General features: G+C 44.3%; 1 protein-coding gene across 2 annotated transcripts in view; it reads right to left on the bottom strand.

Annotated features, from left to right (window-relative positions):
• Positions 1-19,092, bottom strand: part of EXOC4 (exocyst complex component 4) — a 421,385-nt gene that overhangs the window by 43,883 nt on the left and 358,410 nt on the right. For both annotated transcript variants that reach the window (XM_074828084.1, XM_074828085.1), the window contains exon 14: positions 14,020-14,198. In XM_074828084.1, coding sequence (XP_074684185.1) covers positions 14,020-14,198 — 179 coding nt within the window. The remainder of the gene's footprint in view (positions 1-14,019; positions 14,199-19,092) is intronic.

Genomic DNA, 19,092 nt, shown 5'->3' with positions numbered 1-19,092 from the left:
CAAGGCAGCTGTGCTGGAAAAAAACATCACGACCTCATTTGAGATGAGTGGTGATAAGCAGGCTGGGCTGCAGTCCCCATCAGTTCAGTAAACACTAATGATGAGGAGAGCACAGACTGTCACCGGTGATAAAGAACAGGCTAAACACTCTATTAGTTTTTCATTTTGTGAATTAATGTTTTTTATGGCGTGTGTACACTCGCTAGTTAATGAATTGTCTCGTTAGAGCTGCCTGTGGAGCTCCTCGTCTGCCTCTGCTGGCAGGCATAAATTTCACAAGGAAATTAGCACTTTTAAAAAGGCAATAACTCCTCTAAAAGTGGTTTGTTTTCCATTACTTTCTGCAAATATGCAGCCTCGGGAAAAGGATTATCAGGAGGAAAAAAAAGGTGTCTCTGAGCTAGAGGGGCAGGGTAAAAAGTGTGGCGGGAGGTTCTAGCTCCATCGTATGATAACCTGCTGGAAGATTTGGTTGCTCAACACTTTTCTTTAAGCACTTTGCATTCAAGTCTGGAAAAGGCTTGAAAAAACCCCCAGACCTCTCAGTTCATTTCCAAAACTCTGAAGAGCAGCTTTTTTTCACTGAAGGAAGCAAAACTGTGCAGGTGCAGCTAAGAGCAGGAGAGCTAGCACAGTTGAAGACTTTCAGTATGGAAGGATCTCTTTGAAGAGTCCAGGGTTTGCTGTTCCAGTGCCCCTCAACTACGAAAACTCCTCTGTGTTAAATTTTTCTGGTTTTAGTAAATTATAATGTAACTTCCCCCTTCCCTACCCCTCTCAGAAATACTATTTCTTGGGCTGAATTCTATTAGGTCAGAAGCAATTGGATTTAGAAAGCTTAGTAAAACCCCATTCATCTGCTTTTGAATTATGGAAAGTATTTTTTGCCTGTTTGGTGGCTCTCATCTTTCTCTGTGCTTCGTTAGCCAAAACGAGCCACGTTTTTCATCTAATTTTCATTAAAGACATGGCAAAATCACAGCTCCAGTGAAGTCAATGGAGACACTTCCATCAATCTACACAGAGCCAAAAATTCACTCCTAAACTAATTTCTTTACCCATTTGTCACTGGTTTCAATAGGCAGAGAAGACCTTTTAAAAACTGTCAACATTTCTGAATGAACAAGCAAAAATGAGTGGAAGGAAAACAGCAAATCTCAAGGCCAGCTGCTTTTCAGAAGGCACTATGTCCTTAGAGCCGATGGAGATGACTTTAGCTCAAGCATTAATAAAGAGTGCTTCACAGCATTCAGAATAATGTATATATCGTTAAATTGACGACATTTCTAGGGTATCTGACTCAAAGCACACCGGCTCCGCTGTTAACTCACCGGTGAGCATCGGGCAGGAATGCTGGGCATTTGTGAAAGTTACAGAAAAATTCACATCAGTGTGTGAATTGAGGCAGAGGGGAACAACAGACATTTAGGCACTGACTTCATGGAAGATTCTCCACACCGCTGTTAGGATGTGTCCTACAGGAATCAAAATTATTAATTTTTTTGGCAGCTAAAAGAATAAGGAAAATGAGCTCTGGCCATGCACTTGAATTAATATAACCCCCTCCCCAAACTTATAAAGAGCTGTCAACCTGCACGTAAGGCTTCCTCAGAACCAGAAAAGAACAATCAGTGATTGGTATTAGGACACTTATAAAGCAGCTTAACTGAGCCTTGAACTAAAAACTGAGGGATCAATATTTTGTTAAAGGAATGGTCAACTGGACCAGAAAAGGGGGTGATGCTCCAAACCATCTGAGATTCCACATAACTTCCCTTGCAAACACAAGCATAAAGTTAACTTTTTCCCTTTCTTCCCTCAGAGTACTCCATGATATTGAGCTGCACCTTGTCAATAAACGCCCTCAAAACATCATTGCAAGATTTCTCTGAGTAGAAGATGCCCTGAGAAGGACGGATTTGTAAAAGGACCTTAAACCTCCCAGTCTATTGGACTCACTGGAAGAGCAAGGAACAGAAGTCCTGAAGTCAATCGGTGTCCTGATTGAGCAAAAGCCCAAGAGCCCAAGAGCCAAGCCACTCTTCTTTACAAGAGGCAGGGACAAGGTGAAAAAAAGTATAATGAAAATAAATACAGTTAAGTAGAAACCTTAAGGATGCTTTTTTCAACAGTTAACAATTATAGATAGAAGTGTTTTGGGGGATGTTTGTTTTTAATAGATTGGTTTGCAAAGCAAGAGGAGGAGCAGCAGGGAGGTCTGTGCTGGAAGACAAACAAGAATGAATGAGTCTTGTCCGGGAGGATACAGAGGAAGGTGTGAATATGAATATCCATGGGAACTACAAAGGGTTTTCAAATGTAGGCCGAAGAATGGGAAACACACAGAATCCACCCACAGGAAAAGAAACAAGTACAAAGATGACCTTAACTTCAGCAGAAACATTAACTACATTTTGCATCAGCTGCATCAGACTCATAGTCTGACTTCTCCACAATTTCTGCTTATTTAAGAGTCATTTCCCTCAAGTCTCATACGAATATAAATGCCGGTTAGATCAGAATGATCCTACAGCCCACGCACCGTGGCAAAGTGACTCACTGGTGACGTCAACAACTGACCGTTCTTTTGAGTCCGGTCAAGACCTAGTTTTGAAAATGATTTTGTCCCTTCCGCAGTACAGTAAGCTGTCACCTCTAACAAGCCAAGGAGAAGCAGGTGGACTTACTGTTATTAATCTTTGACTCCCATGAGTCATTTTCTTCAGAAGAGATAAACAGATCCTAATGCATTGAACCGACTGGAGTGGACAGCAGGCTCTTTTGAGTCATTTCTACAAAATCCTTGATTTGCCAGTATTACTCATGAGGGATCCTCACTGTAAAATAGTTTGAAAGCACTGCTAATTAGGTCACTTATTTACATGACAATCCCCTGTGTTTAAGGCTGGTGGGTGGGAGGAAAGAAAGATGGAACAAGAGTAATTAGTGTAATCATGACGGTAAGCTAAGTGCTGACCCCACGGCACCAGATCAATACTGGGACCTCATCACGGTGGTGTGTCTATTGTGTGAGATAAAGAACCATAAATGCTGAGCATCCAGGTCAGAAAAACAATGTCTCGTTTTCTAACCATTAAATATTTGATGTAAAGCGTTGAGGCTGGGGAAAGCTGCAGCCGCTAATCCGTAAAAACAGTTTCACTGCAAACATTCAAGGGGAAAAAAGGCACTAGGAGATCACTTTGACAAGAAAACAAGAGTTTTTAGTTGACTGATGACTGTGTGGTTTCATTCCTTGAGATCCAGCAAAGCAGACCCATACTTAAGTTATGAAATTTTATTCCCCAAGTTATAAAACAAACCAAAAGAATCTCTTAATGCTCAGGTTTACCAAAACAGCCATTTTGTCTTCATGAGACCCTGCTGGTCTTGAAGGTTAGTCTTAACACTTTGCTGTCCCAAACAAATTTTCCATGGTTTTAGTCCTCCAAAAGCCAACTCAGCTAAGATGGCACCAGCTGGACTCTTGTCTGTTCCCTGAATTGCTCTGCTCAGCTGTTGGTCAGCTTCAGTTGGTGTTAAGAGATCAACAGACACAGCTTTGCTTTCAGATCCAAGACAATTTTGCTGATTTGGCACTTAGAAGGGAAAAAAAAAATAACCCCATTTTGATGTTAAGTCAATCCATTCAATCTTGGAGGCTCTTTGGGAGAAAACACATCCATGGTCTTTCTGATGGCTCTTGGAGTCACTGATAAAAGGCTCACAAATGCTCTAAATCAAGATACTGATGGATGCTTAATATTTCCTCTCAAAACATCTTCTGAAAGGCCTCTGCACTCTGCCAGTGGTTCCCCCATTAGGATTTTACCATTCAGTGTGGAGTAACTCCAGGTGACATGGCCTATCTGCTGAACCCAAGGTCTAAATATTAGCTAGGAGTCTCCAACCTGTTTGTAGCAGCTTTACATAAGTGTAAGTACATTTGTAGCTTCTACTAAAAATTACAAATGGCAATTAATTAGCTGGTGATCACAGATGGTTTGGACTTGATAGATTCCCATTTTACTGTGTCTGAGGATGGGATAGCTCCCCTGTCCTTGCTCAAGGGGCATCCCACCTGGGGAAACCCATGACTTGAGGTAGGTATCTCATTTCTTGATTAAGTACCAGCCCCAAGCACGCTGTGGACAATGGTGGGGTTTGTAGCAGCAAGGAGATGACATTGGTCATCTCCACAGCATCCCAGAGATGTCAGCACAGGAACAGGCTGAGCTGTGGGATTGACAAGAGGGAGCTGTGTGGATATGAGCCACGGCGAGGCAGATAAGATGCCCATGAAGATCCTTTCCTTTTGGCTTCCTCTGGTTCTCCTCTGAACCAACCAGATCTGAATGAAGATGTCCAACACCATTTTGAACTAGCTATTCCTAGGCCAATTTAATACACTTCCTAGGCCAATTTAATACACTCCACCCAGGTGTGGGGCTTGACATCTTGAGCTTATTGCAGGACTACCCACATTCATGAAACTTGTGGTCAGCTCAGGGCATGGACAGGGTGAACCTGCGCTCATCTGTAAACACACCATAGACACAAACTGAGTTAACATGATCCTGATCAAACAGTTGCCAAGGCAGAGGTGGAAAGGGATCGCCCCAGGACACCCGATCTCCACGCAGATATGTGTGCACAGATCTGAGATGGAAAGACATTACGGATGTATTATGAAGGTTCAGAGCACCTGAGAAGGGGATCTGAACACGTTTTGAGCATCTGCAGAAGAGCACCAACTGTTCAGTTAGTGGAACAGAAAAAAAAGTATTGGAAAATGAGGCTGCTTAAGAAGCTAAAATGGAAAGCTGTCATTTAGACTAAGTTTTATTGAAGCAACAGATATTCATCAAATAATACAAGCACTCAAGATTTATCTTTTTAAGTTAATGGCAGATGTTTTACATTTGTTAGAAATTTGCTGCTTTTTCTGTTTTAGAAAGAAATTTACTTTTGTTGCAATAATAAAGCAACACCATTCACTAAGTCCTTCTCCTGTGTGAGGTCAGGCACGTGTTGATCATCTTTAATCTGGCTTTTAAATAAGGTTCTCTATTAATAGACCTCTAAAAAAAAAAAATTCCCCATGAGCAATCAATACAGCAAGATGCGTTACAAGTTCAGTGACAGGAAAAAAAAAAAAAAAAGCTCCAACTTGAGAGAAATATAGCCCCATTTATGAGCTGAATTCAGTTCATTAGAAACATCGGGGTTAAACACAAAGACCCGTCTGAGTTCACCACCGCTGTGTGGCCTGACTACGAAATGAAAGGCATCAATTTTACCACCGCATCAGGCCTGATTTTCATTTGTACTGAGACCCCTTTACGCCACTCCGTCAGCAGAAAGGGGCCTTAAAGTGACTGTAAATTATAGCTCCTTTACTCTGCAGAGTGGTATAAAGGGGCTCCGCCATCAATTTTAAAAGGCATCACTTTCTCGAGTGTTGCAGGATGCTTTCTATTAGCCATCAAAGCCTATTTCAGTACGAGGAGACATACAGAGCCAGGCAAAGGGGGAGGCTGACCCTCCGGGTGCAAAGTGGTCCAGGATAGTCTTCATCCTCTAAAGGCCTTCACTAACCTTTTCAAAGTATTTTGAGATCTGTAGCTGGAAAATGCGATGCAAATGCTCAGTATTATCATTAATAAGAGCCAGCCAGTGACAGATAGCTGCAGGATTTGGCAAAAAGCTGTAGCACAAACCTTTTTTTCTCCCTCACTGCTTTTGAAGGAAGTTGTAGCTCACCCAAACTGCTGCAAGTCTGGAGGGTGAAGTGCTGTCCATCTGCAGAAGGGGTGGAGATGTCTTCCACACGTTACCCTTTGATTTTAGGGTGAAAGCACCCCTGAACAGGAGAAAACACCCTGCTTTGGAAGCATCCTGGATGAAGAAGCTAAGAGGCTGAATAGAATACTTCAGAAGGGCCAAACTCCTTGCATACCCTGCAATGCCCCTAAAGAAATATCCTCATTTTGTAACACCTTAAAAACCACACTAGCAGACCAAACTGATTCCTGACGGTGCTCCCAACCAGACCCAGCTGCCAGGGAAGAGCCATGCTCTTTTTGCAACAGAAACAGGTGAAGCCAATGACTCCTAAGCTTTATTGTTGGTGTCCTCATTGTGATTTTACTTCTCAGCATTTCTGCAATTAAATCCATCTGGTTCACAACCCCACACAAGACTGAGGCCTCTAATTTGGAAGCCAGAGGATTACAGTGCAATATGGCACTGGGAATTAAGTGCTACAGGAAAATTGTTGCATTCCTGGATAACGCCTGTGACAGTAACAAACTCCACACTGGTTTTCTGTATGGTGCAAAGGATGATTTCAATTGTTCAGATGGATTAAAAAAAAAAAAAAAAAAAGATAAGAATACAATGGGAAAGGACTTCCTCGGGAAGAACAAGAGGGATATATCTCCCAATCTGCATATTGATATCTCCACCACTTTGACATATCAGCATCCCTTAAACACCCTGCTTACGGCTGACACGGCGGGACTGATGGCAGAGGTGGGGGCAGGAAGGCGATGGTTGGTGGCCGGTCACAGTGGTGTCCCCCAGGGCTGGGTTTTGGGTCCACTCCTGTTTAACATCATTATCGATGATCTGGACAAGGGGATCGAGTGCACCCTCAGTAACTTTGCAGATGACACCCAGTTGGGTGGGAGTGTTGGTCTGCTTGGGGGTAGGGAGGCTCTGCAGAGAGACCTGGCCAGGCTGGAGCGATGGGCTGAGGCCAACTGGGGGAGTTTCCCTAAGGCCAAATGCCGGGTTCTGCCCTTGGGCCACAACAACCCCCAGCAGCACTACAGGCTTGGGGAGGAGTGGCTGGAGAGCTGCCAGTCAGAGAGGGACCTGGGGGGGTGATTGCCAGCTGGCTGAACAGGAGCCAGCAATGTGCCCAGGTGGCCAAGAAGGCCAATGGCATCCTGGCTTGTATCAGCAATAGCGTGGCCAGCAGGGACAGGGAAGGGATCTGACCCCTGGACTCGGCACTGGTGAGGCCGCCCCTCGATGAGTGGGTTCAGTTTTGGGCCCCTCACTCCAAAAAGGCCATTGAATGACTCGAGCGTGTCCAGAGAAGGGCAACGGAGCTGGTGCAGGGTCTGGAGCACAGGTGTGATGGGGAGCGGCTGAGGGAACTGGGGGGGTTTAGTGTGGAGAAGAGGAGGCTGAGGGGAGACCTCATGGCCCTCTGCAACTCCCTGAAAGGAGGGTGCAGAGAGGGGGGATGAGTCTCTTGAGCCAAGGAACAAGCGCCAGGACAAGAAGGAATGGCCTCAAGCTGCGCCAGGGCAGGGTCAGACTGGCTCTTAGGAAGGATTTCTTTGCAGAAGGGGTTGTTGGGCGTTGGAATGGGCTGCCCAGGGCAGGGGGGGAGTCCCCATCCCTGGAGGGGTTGAAGAGTCGGGTTGACCCAGCGCTGAGGGATCTGGTGGAGTTGGGAACGGTCAGGGTGAGGTTCATGGTTGGACTGGAGGATCTTCAAGGGCTTTTCCAACCGAGATGATTCTGTGATTCTGTGGTTGGAGGGGGCAGGCAGTGTCTTTCCTGGAGCTGGGTCTCTCCACCCCGCTGAATACGGCTCGTGTGAAATGGGGAGGGAGAGCTGGAAAGCCATGTTCTCCCAAGGGTCTGTGCAAACCTCCCCCCTTTGGAAAGGGAGCATGACGTTTCCCCATTTCTCATTAAACCTGCATGCAGCTGGCTTAACCAAACACAGTAATTAGCTCTGTGTCTAATGCAAATCGTCGGAGCGGAGACGCAGCTCTGCCAGCAAGCAATTGCAATTCATGTCTGTGGAGTGACGAGCAGGTAGCGGGGAAACGGCTTTATCCTGTCTGCTTTGCTGCGGGTCCAGCTCTGCTGACAGCAGCAGGGTTAAGATGTCCTCAAGGGCACGGCAGTCCCATGGAGTGAGCCCTCGGAGAAGCTCTCCCATGCATCTCCTCGAGTATTGGGGTGCTTCCCCCATAGGTAGACAGGTTTGAGCTGCAGAGGTTAATTGCAAATGTGTACTCATATTTTTCCTCAGTTATTGAGAGTTTACCTTCTAGTTTCTGCCACTGCAGACACAAGGTCAGTCTGATGTCTGTTTGAAGCCAGATTTGTGTCGAAGACTCTGAATCTTTGCTTTTTAAGGAATCTTTGCTCCAGTGCCAGCTTCCAAGGGACACCAGCAGACAGGGAGGAGCTGGTACTGAAAGTCAAGAGTTTTCACAACTGCCAAAGAAATCACTGTTTAGGTCTGGTTTTAAAAAACAGTGTGTTTTGAGTCCCTCACACTTTTGAAGCTTTTCCCCAAGAAAAAGGGTAAGCGTGCACGTATGCGTATGGTTTTCAGATACAGTAAGATGCTCACCCAATTGCATGAATACAGGACCCGGGGTGCTACAAAACCCCAACAAACAGCCCACAATAAAAACATTTCTGCCTTGATTTCAATACCCTCCTGACCCAACGCTTCTTCTCGGGGGGCTCCTGCACCTCCCTACTTTGACTAAATATGGAGCCTCAGGATCCTCTTCTAAAGAGATTTTCTTTTTGTGGACAAGGAAATGACAGGAGAGGAGATGTCTTTCTTGAGACTACTGCTGGAGTCCTGTTTTTCTCGATAAAACTGTTAAGGTACTAAAATGATATTAAAAATAATCTCCATTAAGGACGAGAAAGAGGAAGCACACAGACAGTGAACATGATACACTGAGCAAAGCTATGGGTGGATGCAAGAGTATCTCCTGATCTATAAGCGTACACAGGCAAAAACTTTACTTCCAATAAGCCATCTAGTAGAGAAAGATGATCCTGTTTTATGTGAGCTCTGTGAGAAAGTCATTTCGAACTCAGTGTTTAAGCCAGTCAGTCGTTAACTGCTGACTACAACGATCTGAAATCATGAAATGCCAACAGACGGCTGAATTTAAAAGGGTAGCTGCAACTCAGTAAGCTAATGGCTAATCTTTCATCTTCCTACCTACACACAGCATGCAACCATCTTAAAAATGTAAAGATTGTCCCAACTCCTTCATCGTGCATAATAATTCCTTCTTTGTAAAATATTCAGAGGGCTTCAGAAGGCTGAAACTCTGGCAACGGGAAAGGATGAGTGTATGTTATGTCTGCATATGACAAGGCAGAAAAGCAGGACAGGAAGAGGAGAGGAAACCCTACTTCCATCTTCCTATAAAACCTATTTAAAATTTACTTGACTTCCTCAGTTAATTCATCTTCTTCCAGCAACTTTAATCCTTAAATGGTTATTGTTAAAAAGAAGTTTGTATTCCCTTAAAAGACAAGAGCAAAAGAAAATGACTTTGTCATATCTGACTGGTTCGGAAAATATAAAATCCAATTCTGAAGGAGTGCAGATAAGGGAAGAGCTATGGAAGAGCCATCAGCTTAGCAAACACTAAATAATGAAGAATGCAGAGACTGCCCAGCATGATAAAACACTCTATTAGCAAGACTGTTTTTAAATGAGTGATAATTGTGGCACATCCACAGCAAAAGGTTATTGAATTTTTATCTCTAGGAAGGGGCCTAACCAAAAAGCCACCAACAGGTAGCCCCCTTTTTAGGATTTCCCAAAACACATCCATATCCGCCCAACTCCACCTTGTGGTTTCTGAATACTTATAAATTGCCCATTTGCAGCCAAGGAAGCTTTGCTGGAAAAGCTACCAACTTTCCACAGGTAAGAAACACAGGGCCACCACCACCACGTCATGGACTTGTTGGAGATTACGGTATTTCTGGCATTGCACAAAAAATTCTGGTCCCAAGTGCTTTGATGATACCCTGAACAGGACCAAGATTTAATTTCAAGTCGCTGGGACAGAAAAGAGAAATGATCTGTGGTGGGTTGACCCTGGCTGGACGCCAGGTGCCCACCAAAGCCGCTCCATCTCTTCCCTCCTCAGCTGGACAGGGGAGAGAAAATATAACAAAAGGCTCATGGGTTGAGATAAGGACAGGGAGATCACTCACCAATTACCATCAGGGGCAAAACGGACTCAACTTGGGGAAATTAGTTTAATTTATTACCAATGAAATCAGAGTAGGATAATGAGAAATAAACGCAAACCTTAAAAACACCTTCCCTCGACCCTTCCCTTCTTCCTGCGCTCAACTTCACTCCTGATTTTCTCTACCTCCTCCCCCTGAGTGGCGCAGGGAGATGGGCAATGGGCCTTGTGGTCAGTTCATTACAGGTTGTCTCTGCTGCTCCTTCCTCCTCAGGAGAGGACTCCTCACACTCTTCCCCTGCTCCAGCGTGGGGTCCCTCCCAACGGAGACAGTCCTCCATGAACTTCTCCCACGTGAGTCCTTCCCATGGGCTGCAGCTCTTCACGAACTGCTCCAGGGTGGCTCCCTCAGGGTCAGACTGCTCCTGCGTGGGTCCCTTCCACGGGGTCACAAGTGCTGCCAGCAAACCTGCTCCAGCCTGGGCTCCTCTCTCCATGGGGCCACAGATCCTGCCAGGAGCCTGCTCCAGCATGGGCTTCCCATGGGGTCACAGCCTCCTTCGGGCACATCCCCCTGCTCTGCCGTGGGGTCCCCCATGGGCTGCAGGTGGGTCTCTGCTCCCCCGTGGACCTCCATGGGTGCAGGGCACAGCTGCCTCACCATGGGCTTCAATCTCTGCTCTGGCGCCTGGAGCACCTCCTCCCCTCTTTCCTCACTGATCTGGGTATCTGCAGGGTTGTTCCTCTCACATATTCTCATATATTCTCACACATATTTCTCTCTCTGGCTGCAGTTGTGCAGGGTTTTTTCTCCCTTCTTAAATACATTCTCCCAGAGGCGCTACCACTGTTGCTGATGGGCTCAGCCTTGCCCAGCAGTGTGGGTCCATCTTGCAGCCAGGTGGTGTTGGCTTCATCAGACACAGGGGAAGCTTCTAGCAGCTTCTCACAGAAGGCACCCCTGTAGCCCCCCTGTTACCAAAACCTTGCAACGCCAACCCAACACAATGATCAAAGACTGGGATGTGTGTTCTCATCATGCATTGGCCCAACATGTGGTAAGCACGGAAGATAAAGCCCCACCGCTGCTACCAGTTAATGAGATTACTGCTCTTGTTCAAGCATAGACACTTCAATGTAGTCCAAGGAGAAAAATAAAGCAGAAGACAGAGTTGCTCAAAGGAATATAACAGCTGCCATCTGCTTGAAGTCAGCTACCCAAAAAGCGAGCTGGGTGACTAATGGCCCGTTGACTTGTGTATGATGAACCACGGATTCCAGTTGCATTGAACTGGAATGCTTGGATTACACATGGGCATGTCTTAAAGTCAAGCTTACCGATGCTGAAATGACAAAGGTGGCTGCACTTATGGCGACCTGAATCTGAATTCGGTGAGCTTCAGTGTGTGGCAGAAAGCCCCTTTATTTAGCTTTACTTTCGGTCAGTTATTTCCCTTCCTCCCTCCCGCTCTCTGATGCTCATTAACTTGCTCTGGCTTCCAGCAATGAGATGCTCAGAAATTCAGATGATCAAACCACGACAGAAAAGAACAAAATAGCTCGTATGACAGTTGAGCGTTATGGCATTAACATTGTATGAATCTTTGAAACAATAGGTAGTTTTAATTTTTCCTCCTCCCAGCTCAGTCTGAGCACATTTGCAGCGCTGTTCTGCCCAGGTGGGATGGAAAGAGACGTCTCATCTCATTTTTCCTCCGTTGTTTATTCTTTGTATTCTTCCCCTAAAGAATTGCACTCCCCCGTATATCACCGTAGCTTGCTGGATTTGTAAATACATCTGACTTATACCACCACCTCTGCCCCACGGCATCACTTTTTACTTCTCCCATATAGATTGCAGTCAGCTCTATTGATGTTCCATTTATGAGATATACTCCACCAGGTTTCATTTATAACCATGAGGTCAACAGCCTCTATCATTTCCTAACACCGCTCGTTCTTCCTCTTGTTTCAGATACTCCTGGCATTTGTGTACAGACATTTTAGTGCATTGGTATAAAGTTATTACAAAGGAAGATGAATTTTTATTGTCAGGAGGATGCTGCCAAGTGAAATATTACACTTCGTGCCTTTATGTTTATTCACTGCTGCGTGTAACGTCCTCTCAGAAGCCTGAAAGTCACGCTCATGCCCTTTTATGTTTGGAAAATATTGATTTATTAAAAAATTTGAGTTTCAACTAGAACTGAAATTATAAATGATGTTTTTATTTTTCACAACTTTGACTGTCAGAGCACAACTCCTCAGCCCCAAGAACTCTCCCAGTAACTAAACTTCCGTGAATAAATATTTGGCTACTGAACTTTGACAGCATTTTCCACTGGGTTTTATTTTTTTTTTTTTGTAATCCTCTGAAGTACACCGTGTGAGAGCACTGCAGTTCTTCTTGTCACTCAGGTATTGACAAGTCAAAGTATGGGTTACAGGAATATTAAAGCTACCTGTAGTATTTCAGGTCCTTAATTGTTAGCTGATTGTATAATCTTAATTATCCTTCTGGATCCCAACAGACTGATCGTGGACAGCTGGAGAAAAGATTTTAAAGGTCCTGCTCTAGCGCAGAGTTATAAGCCATAGGAAGGATTGTCAGTCAACTAGAGATGCTCTGCTGTCGAGGGACAACTATTTTAATGGAGATATAACACTACGACTTTATTTAACACCACCAAATTTCTTCCCGGAAAATAAGGCTGAGGTGCTTTTCAATGCCAAACTCCCACGAGGGCTCAGAAGATCTGGCTGCCCACAGTCCTGCTCCTCTGTGGGTACCTATCCCCCAGGACTCTGCATGACAAACTGCAGAAATGCTGTGCACCCTCACTACCTCCCCACGTGTCCTGGGATCCCACCAAGCTGTGTAGATTTTTTTTTTTTTTGCAATGCTTTTCTTCTCCTCCGCTCCTCATCTACAGCACAGTGCAGATGCCTCCTTCCACACCCGAGGCAGCTGCATTTAATAGAACCCCTAGACAACAGGGGATGTTCAATATTTGTAAAACACACAATATATTATTACAGGGATCTAGGGCAATATGAAGTGCTCTAACAAATGCACGGCTGCCTCCCCAGGGTCCGCCTGTGACACAGGACAGCTACTGGGAATGTCTTGGTAGGCAGGTGAGATCCAAACCCCTGGCCCCAGGAAAAGCTTATCCGCACGTCAGCTGAGCTATAGGTGACTCCTCACGAGTCAGTAACAGTGGAAAGGAATTGGTGGAAAAGTCAGAAAGCAGCAGAGCTGAGGGCTGTTTATGCCGAGCTCTACTTCAGGGGAACAGCCACAACCCTCCTCTGAACGTGACCCCGTGCAGACAATGCCAGTGACAATGATATGAAGAGAAGCAACACTAATCACGTCTCTAGCACTTTTCAGACAGAAAAAAAAAAAAAAATCACTATTCCCTGGGGGAAGGAGCAAAAGCTGAAACACAGAGAAGTGAAATGATCTCACAAAGGTAGTGCGGGCAATCCTTGACAGCCAGGAGCAGAAACGGTGTCTCCAGGCTCCCCTGTGTCTGCCCTCCTGGCACCTCGGTTCTCCAAGGGTTGCTTCTGCCCTTGCAGGCTGAGCATCAGTGCCCCAGTGACATGCACGTTAGGGCATTCCTCATTAAAAGCTATTCAATTTCTCTACTGAATTTATAATACACATATATTTTTAAATATGCAGAGATCTAGCGATGCTTTAAAGAAAATGAAACCTGTCTCAGCATTGATACCTGCTCCTGTGCCATGTCATTAGCAGGGGCTGCTGAAAAGCTCAACCCTTCAGAGCTTACGCTAGAAAAGATGCTCCTGGCACCCTCATGTGGTGCCCACCACAGTCTGAGCAGATGTCACACCATGGCATTCACTAGGAAGAAAGAGATGGAGCTGCTTTGCTTTCTACTTCCCTCTGACATAAACCCGCTTTGAAATCAAGAACAAAAGATGCCCACTCCTGCTAAAATCACATAATTATGCTGGTTTCTGTTTCTAAGACAATGGTTCTCCTATGGGAGCTACTTACTCTGGGTGGCTGAGAGACTGGAGAAGGCTGCCTTGGTGCGACCTGCTAACCACTCCAGGCTCTCGTGCATGTTGGCCAAGGCCTTCAGGTCGCTGACGTCCCGCAGGATCTCCTGCTGAGGGATGAGTTTATCGCCCAGGTTGCCAATGAGAACTTCTGACTCTTTGCCGAAAGCAGCCCTGAAATGCAAACCAAAGTCACGCTCAGAAATACAGCACAGGACAGCAAAGGGGAGACACCAGTTACACCACAGAGAAGGTCAAACCAGTCAGTGCACAACTGTTCCAGCACTGGATCTCAAGAAAGTTGTCTGGTGGAGTTTTTAAAGTCTCATTGCAGTGAATAAAATATTCTGCAGTTGATGACACCTCTATTTCAGGGAGGTTTTTTCCCATCTTTCTCCTTGCATTTACAATCTCTGAATTTCACCTCATTCCTCAGAGTCACAAACCTCATCCCAATCAACTCCCACATGTCTTTCCCCCACCCAGCATTTACACCTCGGTGAGACACGCAGGGGCTTTCCGTGTCTCCCTGGGATATGTCTAAATAACGCACATGCGGTACTTTTAATCATTCCTTGTAAATCTGCTCTTACAATCCCCGATGCACTTTTTTTGTTTTCCACACATCTCTCAAAAGAAATCTCCTGTGAAACCTGATGGGGTTTTTTTGTCACAAAGTGACAAACAAATGATTTTGAGTATCAGTCCATGCATTATTTTACTTGCACAGAGATAGGTGAAAAATGATGAGCAAAACAAACGTGTTTACCCCCAAAAGCTGAAAAAAGTTCTTTCAAAGTATGTAACTGCTCATTCCCACTGCCATGTTTCACCTTTTGAATTCAGATTCAGCTTGGTCTCCACAAAGAGCATGTTTGGTTATGTCCCAGAAGTATTTGCATGACAAATATTCTCATTGCTTTTGCAGGTAAAGGAAGAGACTCCAGCATGATTTCTTGTGTACCATTAGGATGGAGAAAATCAGGACGTGGTTCCCTCATCTAAGTACAATAGCTCCTGGCTGAGACCAAGTGCATTTCATTGAAAGACTCTTAAGTGACGGCACATTTACCATGGTCCTCAGTACACTCTTCCCATCATTAGTTGCTCTTTTTGCTACAAATTTGCATTCCACTTTCATTCAACTTTGCAAATCTCCACTTCCTGTCATTAGCTCTTTTATGAACTTACAATGAGGAATCATGCTGCTGAGCATAATAGCTGCAACGAGCTGCAGCAAAATAATCCCATCAGTGGCATTTTATATACTATCTAAGCAGTTTTATTGCCAGCGTCTCCCTAGATTCGTGGGACTTCACTGTCACTTGAGAAAAAAAGAAAAAAAAAAAAAAGAACAATCCTGAAATGGTTTTAAATTGCTCAATTGAATTCATTAAAGGCAAAAAATAAAAATAGCCTTCATTAAAAAAACTCTTTGAGGATTTTCTTCTGCTTGACAATAAAAAATATGCTGCCTTAGGCCGTATCCTACATACTATAGTTTGGGAGAAATCCTCATCTGTTGGCGGTGTCTGAGGACTGAGACAGGGGAACATCTCCAACTCCAGTGGTCTATGGCAGTGGTAATTCAGCTGTTCTTCCTCTCCATAAAATGGGGTTAATTTTGATCTGTTCTGGCTATTGGAAATATGTTAAATCCTTTCTGAACTTCAGGAAAGCCCTTAACAAGTTCCCCTGACCAGGCATTTCTTAGTCAGAAGAGGCTACAAAGCTTTGGGGCGACTCATCCCACATCCAAACGGGCGTCTGAAGGTGAATACAAGGCCAAGCTCATAGCCAGGCTCAACCACTTTTTGGTTTTTTTTTTTGGTAAAGCATAATCATTCTTTCAAGTAAAACACATTATTGACTTCTAGAGCAAACATGAAACTTAGCTCTACCCACCTACAAACACTCAGATGTCCTCATCTGTTCCTGTGGAGCAGAAGACATTTCATAGATACACTTTTTCCCCTCCAACCAAACCACTCCTGTTGACTTAGACTATCAAATCCCGCTGGCAACTGCATCAATCACTCGGAAAAGTAAGAAACGAAACATTTGGTGAATTCCTACCTTCGTTAACGCAGCTTTCCAATACAAAATGCCATAGAGAAAGTACTTTTTTGGGAATCACAATTTGAGAGCTGTTAAATGGGAGTCACTACCACGCCGCTGCCCACAACCGCGATTACAAATTCGGTTTATCACAGGGACAACTCTTTTTCCTTCCCACACGCAAAGAGAAATGGTTTTGGCACCGCTTTGGATGGATGGCTTGTGCATGAATAATACAGTGCTTTCAGTCAGGCTGAAAAAAATCTATATAATACAAAGCATGGTGTATTTCCTATTTTTGCTCCTGGGAGGAATACAAATAAGATCTTCTACAGGAAGCTTGCTCTTAAAATGTTGTTGGGATCAATGCAATTCTGCCACTTGTTCTAAAACAACAGAAGTTTGTATCAAAAGGGCAGCAAATATATTTAATTGCTTTCTTTAATACGTATCCTTGACTGCAGAAACCCCAATCCACTCTTTTGCACAAACTGAAACCTATAATACAGACAACCTTCAGCAATAACTCCTTTTTAGAAGATAACTTTAAAGAATCCTGGTGAATTCCTGTAATTGCAATTTAAACCTGCTGTTAGCAAACATCTCCCTGAAGCAAATTTTTGCTAGTTTTCTAGATGCCTGCTGGAGAGAATACTCACTACATGCCTTTCTTTGTCTTTATTAAATTTGCAAAGCTAAACCCTTAACAGGAAGGATACAAAAAACCAAATCAACTGAATATCCAACCTTAACTCTGCTCTTTGAATACCTGCATTAAAATGGCATCTTCAGACCTTTGATTCCCACAATTTCTCAGCCAATACCTGTCACATTTTTAACTGTAAGTGTGTATCTAAGGCAGAGCCAGCACATACAAAGAGATCTGCAGCCACCTTCTGCATTTAATTTACGAGTTTTTGATGCTTCAGTGGGTACCCTTAGTTTGAATTACCACAATTTTGAAAATTCAAATCCCATCCTACCTTACTCACAAACTTTGCTTTGCACTTTGCCAAAGCTTCCGAGAACAATAAAAGATCCTGCAGGTTTTGGTGAGCACCCAAAGATGGAAATTTCCAGCCATGGAGATGATATGTTTTAGAAAGAGAGAAAACCTCATAACCAAGTGGTTCATAACAGAGTGTTTTACAGAACTGTAACAAAAGGCAACGCTCCACTCTGCTGTGATTAATTCAGCCATGCATATACCCATGCTCAAGACGGAGATTAATATTGCATATCAACTACACTGCAAATAAAGCAAATTCAAGTGCCTTTCTTCACTGTCCAGCTGTTTCTTTGTGGGACCTCACTCTTCCTTATACCAATATCTGATGCTGGGGCCACGCCGCTTCATTGCCCTTTAGTCTCGATTCCCATGGGATTTGTGTGCACTGCAAGAGGGTTCACTCTTAAATCTCTGCTTTGTCAGAGCAGCCTGGCTGCCCTAGCTTAATCCTCAGATTAACTAAGCACCTCATTTTGTTTCCCTTTGTTAAACCATCTTAATTTCTCTCTTTCTTTTTACTTTCCAAACACAGTGACCAGCAATGCATCAGCTTTAGATCCACCCTGTTCTCATGGATACTGTATAGGATGCATCCTTGGCATGGTACCAGCAGGGATGGGGAGAGGCTGGTGTCCTGGTTCCCCAAAGAAGTCTTCTGCAGCCAGACTGGCTTCCCCACTCCTCTCCTCCAGCAACCAACAGCATTGGTGATGTTTCTAAGGGATGAGCTGTTAATAAAATTAAACAACCTATTGAGCTAAACTTCCTGGAAACAGAGGAATGGATGACAATGCTTTTAAGTGTTACACATTTTACATCAAATCTACAGTTATATTTTTTTTTTTTCCTGATGATAATTAGGAGCCTGTCTGCAATACAACCTGTAAAGGAGTTTTAAAAAAAGTGTAATACTTGCACCTTCATTATATGTCTACCATCATTTTTACGCCTTACAAGAAGTCAGGCTTGCTCTAATAAAAACTCTAATAAGGAAAAAAAACCCAAAAACAGAACAAAAAAAACCCAAGAGGAAAATTTCTCACAATAAGAACAATCAGCCACTGGAATAATCTCCCCAGGGAAGTGATGGATTCCCCAACACTGGACACTTCTAAGATTCAGCTGCATAGGGGGCTGGGCCATCTTGTCTAGACCATGCTTTTGCCAAGAAAGATTGGACCAGATGATCCTTGAGGTCCCTTCTAACCTGGTATTCTGTGGTTCTGTGATTCTGTGATGATTCAGTATATGAGGCTTCCCCTAATTTGTATTTGACTATATACATGAGAGGACGGGAAACTTGTACACAAGGAAAGAAAGGCCAGGGAAGAGCGTGTGTGATAAATCAAGATGACCTGTGTTACGTTTAAGGCACCCCGACTGTGCCAGAGTGGGGCTGAAAAGCAGCCAAGTGTCCACATCAATACTGCAGAACGAGGAAGGAGGTCTCTGACGTACCCTTGGCAGCAGCTTTACATTCACTTACTGCTCCTCTCCCTTTTCTCTGCCAAGAAATTAGTGTCAATTATCCCTTCGGCAAACAATGCCGAGGAAAAAGCTCGCTGGGAGGGTGCGTGGAGCTGTAGGAGGAGGGGGGACACCAAGTAAGCCCCCCCCCCGGAACACACTGACCCAACGAGGACCTCCCATCCTTTCTCACACCCTCTTGACCACAGACCTCAGAGGGATGCTTTCCACTGAGCATCAGATGCTTGCAGAGGGGAAGCAACAAAATGAATTTAAACCACAGCTAAAAGCAGTGGGCAGAGCTGTGGCTTTAGAGGAAATACCCTAAAAATATCTATTTATTAAAGTGTGAACAGGAAAAAGATGCAAATGCTCTAGGAAGAGCTGGCAAAACAAGGATTACTGCTTTGTCACAGTGTTGTACCAAAACCACATTAAATTGAACATCCATGAAATTGTTAGTGAAACCAATTACTGGGTAAAAAGCTTGCCATGTAACAACTCAATATGCTACCTAATATAAAGCACTTAGAA

This window comes from Strix aluco, chromosome 5, assembly GCF_031877795.1.
Source record: "Strix aluco isolate bStrAlu1 chromosome 5, bStrAlu1.hap1, whole genome shotgun sequence".
NCBI classification, from domain to species: Eukaryota; Metazoa; Chordata; class Aves; order Strigiformes; family Strigidae; genus Strix; species Strix aluco.
Note: the sequence above shows the minus strand (reverse complement) of the source record. Positions and strands in the feature narration are given on the sequence as shown.